The sequence below is a fragment of the Aquarana catesbeiana genome, linkage group LG03 (genome assembly GCF_042186555.1).
Source record: "Aquarana catesbeiana isolate 2022-GZ linkage group LG03, ASM4218655v1, whole genome shotgun sequence".
In the NCBI taxonomy this organism is placed as follows: domain Eukaryota; kingdom Metazoa; phylum Chordata; class Amphibia; order Anura; family Ranidae; genus Aquarana; species Aquarana catesbeiana.
In genome coordinates, this window is record NC_133326.1 from 536,555,579 (window position 1) to 536,567,723 (window position 12,145).

The following is a 12,145-nucleotide window of genomic DNA, read 5'->3' on the forward strand; positions in this document are numbered from 1 at the left end:
TTTCTTCAGAGTCCTGTGCCGTGAACAGTGACGCGGGAGTGACAACATCAGGGCTCCAGCCACTCACACAGCCAGAGTCCATAAACCAGGAAGGAAGACCGGGTGAAGATGGAAAGGCCTTCAGTGGTGACAGCGCACCACTGGAGGGTTTCATTCTAAGGCAACTTTCATATAATATGCTAGTATGTGATGCATGCTAGCACATTGTGGCTTTACCTTGCAGGATTTAAAAATCAAACAGCAGTTTACTACTGCTTTAAATACTGATAAGAGTAATAATAAGAGTCCAGGTACTGCTTACCACCTGCTAGTGAGCACAATGAGACATTTAGTGCTGAGCTGTTCTGCCAAGCAATTTGTAATAGCTGTTAATTCAAGGATGTGTTTAGAGATCACTGTACTGTTGGTTCTAAGCTCTTCTGGCTAGTTTTATATAACTACTCCTGGTAGTAATGAGTTGGTTCTAGGCTCTGCTGGCTAGTAATGTGTTAGTTCTAAACTTTGCTAGCTAGTAAAGTGTTGGTGCTAAGCTCTTCTGCCTTATAATGTGTTGGTTCTAAGCTATGTTGGCTGCTAATGTGGTGATTCTAAGCTATGTTGGTTAATATTGTGTTTGGTTCTAAGCCCTTCTGGCTAATAATGTATGGGTTCTAAGCCCTTCTGGCTAATAATGTATGAGTTCTAAGCCCTTCTGGCTAATAATGTATGAGTTCTAAGCCCTTCTGGCTAATAATGTATGAGTTCTAAGCCCTTCTGGCTAATAATGTATGAGTTCTAAGCCCTTCTGGCTAATAATGTGTGGGTTCTAAGCCCTTCTGGCTAATGTGTGGGTTCTAAGCCCTTCTGGCTAATAATGTGTGGGTTCTAAGCCATTCTGGCTAATAATGTGTGGGTTATCAGCCCTTCTGGCTAATATGTTCTAAGCTAAGTTGGCTAATACGTTCTAAGCTAAGTTGGCTAATAATGTGTTGATTCTAAGCTATGTTGGCTAATATTGTGTTGGTTATAAGCCCTGCTGGCTGCTAATGTGTGGGTTCTAAGCCGTTCTGGCTAATATTGTGTTGGTTCTAAGTCCTTCTGGCTAATAATGTGTGGGTTCTAAGCCCTTATGGCTAATAATGTGTGGGTTATCAGTCCTTCTGGCTAATAATATGTTGGTTCTAAGCCCTTCTAGCTAATAATGTGTGGGTTCTAAGCCCTTCTGGCTAATAATGTGTGGGTTCTAAGCCCTTATGGCTAATAATGTGTGGGTTCTAAGCCCTAATGGCTAATAATGTGTGGGTTCTAAGCCCTAATAATAATGTGTTGGCTATAATCTCCCCTAGTGGTATTATAATAGCACACTGTGTGGCGCTTGCTGCTGCCGCCTAGGTGCTTCTGGACCCATAGTTGTTTAAAGACCGTAGGTCTATGAGCTTCAGTAGTCACAGGTTTAAAGGGCCTGGCAGTAATGAACTTGTATTTGAATTTCTAGTATAAGCAGCACCCTGATGGATGTGGACAGCACAATCTCCAGTGGACGCTCCACCCCATCGATGAACGGTCTAGGATTATCCACCTCGTCAAGCAAAAGCATTTCCTACAACTGCTGCTGGGACCAGTGCCAGACCTGCTTCTCCTCTAGCCCTGACCTCGCCGAGCACATTCGTTCTATTCACGTTGACGGCCAGCGTGGCGGGGTAATCCTCCTTTATTGATCAATCTAGCATTGATAGGGGTTATTTTGCCATCAACTGATGCTAGTACTTGATAGATCTGGAGAATTGAAGCACAACTTCAGCCAAAGCTTTTTTTTATTTAGTTTTTTATTAGCATGGGGAAGGGTTCAGAGACCTGCATTTTACCCTTTCCTACTGCATCCAAAGCTACATACCATTTCTAGTTGAAGTTAGGCTTTAAACCACCATCTAGCAACACAAACTTTTTCTGCCCTAACTGCATGTAAAACGTTGTATAAAACAGGCTGGGGGCCATAAAGAAAACTAAGATTCACTGAAATGTTTATTAATGTATTTCACCTTGTTTCCTTAGTTATGTAATTTCTTCCTACTTGTAAAACTGACTGCAGTGTTTTCTGAGCTGTGAGACCCTATCCATGCCCGGGATTGATACTGTCACTAGTATACTATGAGCAGTAGAGGTGCACTGAAATGAAAATTCCGGTCCCGAAACTGAAAAGTCAGGATGCACTTGGCCAAAACCGAAATTGATGTTTTTTTCAAAAATGTTGTTTTTTTTTTTTTATAAATGTATTATATTCGACTTTTTAAGTATCATTCATTTAAATTAATATGAATTTGTCGGCCTTTATCAGCACCTTTTTAAAGCAATGTTAAAGATCCTGCTTGCTGCATATTTGGTCATTTAAAAAAAAAATGCACCTCCCTATTGAAATGTGTTGAAAATGCAGCAAGAACACATCAAAAATGCACCGGTGTTGCGTTTTTGATGCATTTTTTTTAGTCACATGACCTATGAAAAAAACACCATAAACACGTAAAATCGCATCAAAATTGCTGGCATTTTCGGCAGCCATTATCGGCGCTTTTTTTTTTTTTTTTCCCCTGCACAACGCCTGAAAACCCCTATCTTTGGCCTGTAATTTTCAGCGGCCGATAATTTTGGTGCATCATTAATGAGCAGAGGATATTTAGACAATACATCCAACTGGTCAAACTCTAGTGGAATAGAGGAAGGAAAACTCCAGGGATTATATCACATCTACTGCCAAATAATTTTACTTTTACTACTGATATTTTACTAGTGATCAAAAGGTCAAAGCATTTTCTGTTGCTGGTCAAGTCCAGGTGTCATTTAGTTAAAATAGATGAGGGCCTTGCAAAGGTTTTAAGGGCCCCCTATGGAACACCTAATTACTAGGTTTCCATGTCTGCATTAGATGAGCCCTTTTACTTCAATATGGCATTTCTATAACATTTAACTAATTAATAAATATAAGTGTGCTAATAATTAACTTCCTATTAAAATGTTGTTGTGTCTGTGTAGGTAAAAAATATTGATAGGTGATCCACAATCAATACAAGGAAATATATAAAACCATAATTAATAGTGTCTACAATTGTTTGAGTTTTAATTGCTGCAATATTGGTTTTCCAATTGTAGACACTATTAATTATGGTTTTATATATTTCCTTGTCCTTTTGTCTAAGGACTGAGTTTTAATTGCTGCAATATTATTAATTACGAATTGGGAGGATTATTATTCAACTATCTAACCAGCCTCGGAGCTGCAGGGCTGGTCTGTGCAGCTCCATGTTGATTGATTGAAGAAATCGGTTCAAACATCTCTGAATAATAGAACATTTGTTGGATTTATCTAAGGACTGAGTTTTAATTGCTGGTAATATTTTCCATACCTTCTGTTTTTTTATCTGGACATTTTTTTCATGAAGATAGATATTGGTTTTCTAATTGTAGACACTATTAATTATGGTTTTATATATTTCCTTGTATTGATTGTGGATCACCTACACGGATACAACAACATTTTAATAGGAAGTTAATTATTAGCGCACTTATATTTATTAATTAGTAATATTTTAGTGGGAATTGGAGCACTTTTTTCACATAAGAGCAGCTTTTAATTATTTGGTTTATTCCTATTTTTTCACGTAATTTCTTAATTGAGGATTGTTGGTATTTATTTAAGCCCTCGATATGTGCACATCTTTTCACCATTTTTTTCACTATTTTTCTCACCATTTTGTGCATATTTGTATTTTATTTTCAACACCAGTTCACTACAAATTAGCATATCAGCGCTTTAGTACATCTTAACAATGTAATAACATTTAACTGCATTATAAGGCCCCTTCCACATGGGGCGGACTCCGCCAGCTAAGCAGGGAATCTGTCCACGGATCTCTAGAAGCCCACTGGGCAGATCAACAGGTATTTTTCCTTTCCTCTTCGGTTGTGTTAAAGGGAAAAAATATGAAATGTGCCTTGACATACACTTTAATTTTGAATTGTTGTCTGAATAATATTTTGTTATATAATATTTTTTTTTGTGATTATCTTTGCTCTGCATGTGTTGCAGGTGTTCGTCTGCTTTTGGAAGGGGTGTAAGGTGTACAACACACCCTCCACTAGTCAAAGCTGGCTGCAGCGACACATGTTAACACACAGTGGAGACAAACCCTTCAAGGTAGGATAGTGCTGAAGGCTTCTCTTGCACTGAACATTATGGGAAATAATGCTGCTGTTATCCTTCTTCCTTTTTTTTTGTTTGTTTTTGTTCCGATGAATTGTAGAATGGGAGACCAGTGCTTTTATCTCCATTGTGCTGGCAGTTTATCTGTCTGACAGTTTTCTTGACATGTCTTTGCAGTGCGTCGTTGGAGGATGCAATGCCAGCTTTGCTTCACAAGGAGGTCTTGCCCGCCACGTGCCCACTCACTTCAGTCAGCAGAACTCGTCAAAAATGTCCAGTCACAAGTCCAAAGAGGATTCTCCTTCCAAAGCTGGATTGAATAAGCGAAGGAAACTGAAGAATAGACGGAAACGCACACTACGTAAGTAGATGGTGCAGATTGTACATAGGTGATAGCCGGTGTCTGCCGTAGAGGGAGGAGGTGTTGTAGCCTGGCCCTGTTGGGGGAGGCTACAGATCCTCCCTAGTCCTTCTGGTCTCCTATGTGGAGCAGAGTAGGTGCAGCAGCATGACCACTGTCGGAGGCTTAAGGACCTCTCTGGTCTCCAAACAGCAGAGGAGGGTGTAGTGGCCTGATTACTTAGAAGCTATATTCTACCTCTGGTCCTTGTGGTCTCCACTTGAGAGCAGAGGAAGAACACTATTGTGATCGTTGTTAGAAGCTATAGACCCCCTCTAGTCCTGGTCTCCACTATAGAGCAGTGGAGGCACAATATTCTGACCACTGTAAAGTTACAGATCCTTCTAGTCTCCTCTGTAGAGCAGAGGAGGAGCAGTATTGTAGCCAGTGATGGAAGCTTCAGATCTTCCATAGTCCCTGGTCTACACTTTAGAGCAGACAATGGTGTAGTGGCCTGACCACTGCTAGAGCCTACAGATCCTCTTTAACCTCTTTTGGTCTCCACTATTGAGCAGAGAGGGAGCAGCATTGTAATCACTATTAGAGGATACAGATCCTCTGGTTTCTACTATACAGTAGAGGAGAACTGTTGGGCTACAGATAATTTCTTTTCCTTCTGAACTCCTCTCTAGAACAAAGGAGGAGCAATATTATGACCACTGTTGGCTACAGATTTTCCCTTGTCCTGGTCCCCTCTGTAGAGCAGAGGAGGAGCAGTATTTTGACCACAGTTAAAGGTTACAGATCCTCTCTGGTCATTCTAATCTCTGCTATAAAGCCAGAGCAGGAGCAGTATTGTGGCCATGGTTAAAGGCTACAGAGCCTCTCTGGTCATTTTGGACTCCACTATAGTGCAGTGGAGATGAAGTGAGCTGACCACTGTTAGATGCTACAGGTCCTCTCAAGTTCTTCTGGTCTCAGCCCAGAGCAGGAGTAGTAATGTGACTACTGTTGGCAACAGATGCTTTCTGGTCCTTCGGGTCTACCCTATAGAGCAAATGAGAAGCAGTATTGTGGCCACTGTTAGCAGATCTTCTCTGGTCCATCATGGGTAGTCCTGGAATCTCTCATTCTGCAGCTTTAGGACAGGTGAAGGGTAGGTTACACTGCTTTCTCCATTGCTGAACCAGATCCCCCTCTTCTCTATTGCTTGCCCTGGTTGCATGTAAAGCTGACCACCATGTGGTATGTGGGGTTCAGCTCATGATTGTTATAGGGTGATGTTAATAATATGTGATACGGTCAATATTACACTACTCATCCTAGACTGACAATCACTTTGGGAAAGTTGGATATCGTATTTTAGGATTTAGTGACTCTTCACACACTGATGGTCCTTAATGATCCTGTGTAGAGGTCGACCGATATGGGTTTTTCTCTGGCCGATGCCAAAGCCGATATTTAGAAATCGCGGTGGCCGATGGCCGATATGTGATGCCGATTTTTTTGGGCCGATATATTAGGCCGATTTTTTTTTTTTTTTTTTCCCTTCATCTCATAAAATCTAACAGTTAGACCCCTTTCACACTGGGGCGTTTTTCAGGCGCTTTTGGGCTAAAAATAGTGCCTGTAAAATGGCTCCCCTGCAGTCTCGGTGTGAAAGCTCGAGTGCTTTCACACTGAGGCGATGCGCTGGCAGGATGTTAAAAAAAAAAAGTCCTGCAAGCAGCATCTTTGGAGCAGTGTATACCGCTCCTCCACCACTCCTGCCCATTGAAATGAATGCGCACCGCTGCCGAAGCGCCTGCAAAGCGTTTCGGCAGTAGCGCTTCAGGGGCGCATTTAACCCCTTCTTCGGCCGCTAGCTGGGTTATAAGCGCCCCACTAGCAGCCGAATAACGCCGCTAAAATGACGGTAAAGCGTCGCTAAAATTAACAGCATTTTACCGTCAACGCATGCCCGCTCCAAGTGTGAAAGCAGCCTTAAGTAATAAGGAATACAGAAAATTTTTTATATTTAAACATTTATTAAACAAAACAAACCTCCAATCAGTTCACTTGTATGTAGAATTTAGATTAAAAAAAAATAACTATATCTTAAATATTAAATACACAAAAACGGGTAATCAAAACTTTTAGACGAAAATAAATGGGCTAACTTTACTGCTTTTTTTTTTTTTTTTTTAATTTCATTAGTGTATTTTTTTAAAAAAAATTGCATTTGAAAGACCGCTGCGCAAATACCGTGTGACATAAAATATTGCAACAACCGCTATTTTATTCCCTAGGGTCTCTGCTAAAAAAAATATATATATATAATGTTTGGGGGTTCTAAGTGATTTTATAGCAGAAAATACAGAATTTTTAATGTTAAGCAACAAGTGTCAGAAAAGATTTAGTCTTTAAATGGTTAAACTGAAAACTTCTCCACGGAGTTCAGTCTATTGATAAAAGAACCTGAAAGAGATACAAATGTATCTTCTTATCAGACTTGGCAGGCTGCCCAGAGGAGGAGAGAAGATAACTTCACACAACTTGCAATTGACTTCAATTACAGAAGTCATTTGCAAGTCCCGCTCGGCTTTTTTTATCAGCACAATCAGCCGATGCCGATTAAGTAAAAAAAGCCAAATATCGGCCGATATATCGGTTGACCTCTAATCCTGTGTGTAAAAGTCCAGGTTCTGTATTAGGGAGAAGCAGTTGAAGTAATTTATCTGTTCCGGTACATGGATACCCAGAAATGAGTGTTTCAAGTAATGGAAATATATTCTGTTTATCCTGTTATTATCATGCCTTGCATACAAAGATACCAGAGTGCAGTCGCACTTATTCCACTCGTACTGGGGATAATTATGGCAGGAGTTAATCATGTACATCATTATTTTATGACGAGGGAAGCACTTCTCTCTCACAAGTTTATAAAGTCTGTTTTGCTAAAAACCTTTCTTTGCCTTTTACAACGTTGGGATGATTATATAACATGCAATTGTAAATATAAAAAAATGTTATTTTATTCCCTTAGATGATTTCTGCATATTGAAGAAATCAACATTTGTTTCTCAGTTCTATCTCAAAAATCCTACAAATGTCTTTTCTATCACACTGTAGCTTCACCCTTTTCTGGGTGTTGGGGTTAAAGGTCAAATGTTTTACATCTAAAAAACCAAAATCTCCTGCGCTACCACAAAAAAAAAATGTTTTAAATATAAAAAGATTTGTGCTATTAATTTCCACAATGGTTGCAGCAGCTGTTATCGTGTGTTTCCACACCAAATCACATGAAAATAAAAACTCTCCGCAACCAAAATCAAAAGTGCATCAAATTAAGCATATATAAATTCATATATAAACACCACGTGTATAAAACATATGTGAAAAAATATATTCCAGTGTTTAATGAAACTGTTCAAAAATATATATATTTTTTAAATGAATATTAGTAATATAAATTTGGCCGTACTGTCCTCCACTATATAAATCTATAATAAAGTGCACAGCCTATAATTAAAGTGCTTGTAAACCTTCCTTTTTAAAATAAATAAAATAACATGCCTATAGTTGCCTGCTCTGTGCGATGGTTTTGTACAGAGCAGCTCTGATCCTCTTCTGGGGTCCCCTGCCAGCGCCCCAGGCCCCTCTTCATTGGGTGCCCCCCACGGAAGGCTGCTTTCCCTGGGGGCACCAATGCGGGCTTGCTCCCGATTCCCGCTGCTGTGTCCATTGATGCAGACAGTGGGACTTGTCTCTGCTCCCGTGTCACAGGATTTGATCGAAAGCAGTGGAAGCCAGTGGCTCCTGCTGCTGTCAATCTGTTCAATGAGGAGAGAGTGCCTGGCTGGAGCCACAGCTCTCGGGCACATGGCGCATCCCAAAAAGCATATATTGATTGGTTTACGCAAACGTTATAGCGTTTACAAATTATGGTATATATTTATGGAATTTTTTTTTTTTAATACTAGTAATGGCGACGATCAGCGCCTTTTATAGTGAGACTACGATATTGCGGCGGCCAATCGGACACGAACTGACACGAATGCTTAATAAATCTATATAGAAATAGGAGTGCAGCTCTGGATAATAATGTGTTTACAGAAGTGCAAATAAAAGCAATAAACTAACAATAAACTAAACATATGTGATCATGAATCAAAACACAAAAAGACCATCCAGTGAAAAAAAACAATCCATATGTGATACCATTTAAAAATGTGCATAAAAATCAAAAATTATAATAAAAAATGCATAAATATAGAAAAGGAGCTCGCCCCCCGAACTTTTCTCCTTCACTTTGGCATGTACATTCCAATCTAGAGAATAATGTGTAATGTAACCACTTGCCGACCGCCACACGCTGATGTATGTCCTAAGTTTAGCGGAGGATATCGTTGTTATGGCAGCAGCTAGCTGCCATAACCCCAGTATCCCCGTTTTGGTGCGGCGGTCGGCTTTCAGATAAAAGTGGTCTCTGCGGCGGTTTTGCCGCAAGATCACTTTTATCGGTGGCGGGAGAGGGGGTGCCCTCCACCGCTTACCGGAGCCGTCGAGAACGGCGGAGGCGATCGCGTCTGTCCCCTTGTTGTGCCTGGAGACGAGTGAGGGGAAGATGGCGCCCACTTGTCTCCATGACACTGCAGGGCGGAAGCGACGTCAAAACGTCACTTCCGCCCATACGTCTTAAAGACACATTTTTTTCAATGTCATTTTTTTTAAATTACTTCTTTTTTTTTTTATTGCATTTTAGTTGTAAATATTAGAGATGCACCGAAATTTCGGCCGCCGAAGCATATCGGCCGAAAATGGCCCTTTCGGCAAAAAGCCGAAAGAGAATTTTTGTCGATACTGAATGGGGTGGGGCTCCGCCCCCTTCCCTGGTGCCGCCTATCAGGGGGGCTTCCTATATCGTAGAACAGAGGAGAGCCGCCGCCTATTTGATTACAGCGCCGGGAACACCACAGCTTTCATTTCAATAGCTGTGTTTTCCCCGCTGTGCGCCGTCACATACAGCCCCTCCCCCTTGTCCGGGCACTTTGATAGACAGATCACCCATCCAATGGGACAGGCGGCGGCGGCTCTCCCTTCACTGGCTGCAATAGGGACACAGGCTGCACTACTGGGGACACAGGCTGCATCTTGCGGGCACTGGTGAGGCTGCATTGATCTCTTGTATCATGTCCGCAGTCTCAGACCATCTTTTGTACCATGTCCCTTACCATCTCTTGTATCATGTCCGCAGTCTCTGACCATCTTTTGTACCATGTCCCTTACCATCTCTTGTATCATGTCCGCAGTCTCTGACCATCTTTTGTACCATGTCCCTTACCATCTCCTGTACCATGTCCCCAGTCCCTGACCATCTCCTGTACCATGTCCCCAGTCCCTGACCATCTCCTGTACCATGTCCCCAGTCCCTGACCATCTCCTGTACCATGTCCCCAGTCCCTGGCCATCTCCTGTACCATGTCCCCAGTCCCTGGCCATCTCCTGTACCATGTCCCCAGTCCCTGGCCATCTCCTGTACCATGTCCCCAGTCCCTGACCATCTCCTGTACCATGTCCCCAGTCCCTGACCATCTCCTGTACAAAAATATTTGTAAAAACAGTCACTTTCGGTATCGGTGTTTCGGTATCGGTTTCGGTTTTTGGGATCAAGGAAGATTTATTTTTGGTATCGGTTTCGGCACCAAAAAACCCATTCGGTGCATCCCTAGTAAATATGAGATCTGAGGTCTTTTTGACCCCAGATCTCATATTTAAGTGCCCTTTCACACTGGGGCGGCATCGGCGGTAAAGCGCCGCTATTGTAAGCAGCGCTTTAACGTCGGTATTCGGCCGCTAGCAGGGGGTTTTACCCCCCCGCTAGCGGCCGAGAATAGGTTAAAAACCACCGGAAAGCGCTTCTGCAGAGACGCTTTGCCGGCGGTATAGCCACGCTGTCCCATTGATTTCATTGGGCAGGAGCGGTATACGCTCCGCTCCTTCACTGCTCCGAAGATGCTGCTAGCAGTCCTGCTAGCGCACCGCTCCAGTGTGAAAGCCCTCGGGGCTTTCACACTGGAGAGACAGCAGCTGCTGTTTCGGGTCAGTTTGCAGGCGCTATTATAAGCGCAATAGCGCCTGCAAGCCGCCCCAGTGTGAAAGGGCCCTAAGAGGTCCTGTCATGCTTTTTTCTATTACAAGGGATGTTTATATTCCTTGTAATAGGAATAAAAATGACACAATTTTTTTTTTTTTTAAACTGTGTAAAAATAAATAAAATCATGTAAAATAAATAATAAAAATAATTTTTTTTTTTTTTTTTAAAAACCCCCCGACCTGACAAGCTTGCGCGCAGAAGCGAACGCATACGTGAGTAGCGCCCGCATATGAAAACGGTGGTGTGAGGTATTGCCGCGACCAGTAGAGCGAGAGCAATAATTCTAGCCCTAGACCTCCTCTGTAACGCAAAACATGCAACCTGTAGAATTTTTTAAAAAGTGAGGGTAAAAGTTTGACGCCATTCCATGTGCGGGTGCAATTTTGAAGCGTGACATGTTGGGTATCAATTTACTCAGAGTAACATTATCTTTCACCACCTAAAAAAAAATTGGACTAACTTTACTGTTGTCTTATTTTTTTTTTTTTTTTTATTCAAAAAAGTGATTTTTTTTTCCCAAAAAAAGCCCGCTTGTAAGACCGCTGCGCAAATACGGTGTGAAAAAAAAAAAAGTATTGCAATGACCGCCATTTTATTCTCTAGGGTGTTAGAAAAAAAAATATAATGTTTGGGGGTTCTAAGTAATTTTCTAGCAAAAAACCCTGTTTTAAACATGTAAACACCTAAATTCCAGAACGAGGCTGGTGCTTAAGTGGGTAATTACCGTGTGATATAAGCTGATCGTCCATGAGGGAAGTCCGTGAGGTTTCCAGTAGCATCTCTGTCGGTTCTACTAAGACTCGGTTCACTAGGTCGCCTGACAAGTCGCCTCCCGTTCTGTGCTATGGAACCGTTCTAAGGGGAGCGACGCAAGTCGCTCCGACTTAGAAAAAGGTTCCTGTGCGACTTTGGGGGCGACTTGGGGCGACTTGCATAGACTTCTATACAGAAGTCGTTTTGCAAGTCGCCCGGGCAGTCGTGTGCAGGTCGCCTTGGTGAGGCGACCTGCAAGTCGTGCCGCCTTTGGTGTGAACCGAGGCTAAGCCTGTTTTGACCCCCCTGAGAAGGGCGGTCGCAGGCTTTCTGGTAAGCCTCCATTGTACTTTATGGTGATGGGCTGCACAAGTGGTGGAGAATACAGACCTTGGGTCCTTCACGGAAAAATTATTTTTCATTTGGGCACTTTTTTATACATGGACTCCTTTTATATATATGCATTTTTTATTATAATTTTTGATTTTAATGCACATTTTTAAATATGGATTGTTTTTTCACTGGATGGTCTTTTTGTATTTTTATTCATGATCACATATGTTTTGTTTATTGTAAATTGCTTTTATTTGCACTTCTGTAAACACATTATTATCCAGCGCTGCACTCCTATTTCTATATAGATTTCTCTGTGCCCTATATCGGGGTTATAGTGCTTAGCTGCAGGATATCCTTCAAGGTTTTTCTTCACTTTTCAACATGCACCTAGCGCAATTCTTTTCTT

The 12,145-nt window shown here is 41.7% G+C and overlaps 2 protein-coding genes across 5 annotated transcripts in view; both read left to right on the top strand.

Moving 5' to 3' along the window:
* The window catches only part of PLEKHA5 (pleckstrin homology domain containing A5), a 619,814-nt gene that overhangs the window by 384,709 nt on the left and 222,960 nt on the right, over positions 1–12,145 (top strand). The gene's annotated exons all lie outside the window — the stretch shown is intronic.
* The window catches only part of AEBP2 (AE binding protein 2), a 50,594-nt gene that overhangs the window by 23,657 nt on the left and 14,792 nt on the right, over positions 1–12,145 (top strand). For all 3 annotated transcript variants that reach the window (XM_073621375.1, XM_073621376.1, XM_073621377.1), the window contains exons 2-4: positions 1,475–1,679; positions 4,061–4,168; positions 4,352–4,535. In XM_073621375.1, the coding sequence (XP_073477476.1) occupies positions 1,475–1,679; positions 4,061–4,168; positions 4,352–4,535 (497 nt within the window). The remainder of the gene's footprint in view (positions 1–1,474; positions 1,680–4,060; positions 4,169–4,351; positions 4,536–12,145) is intronic.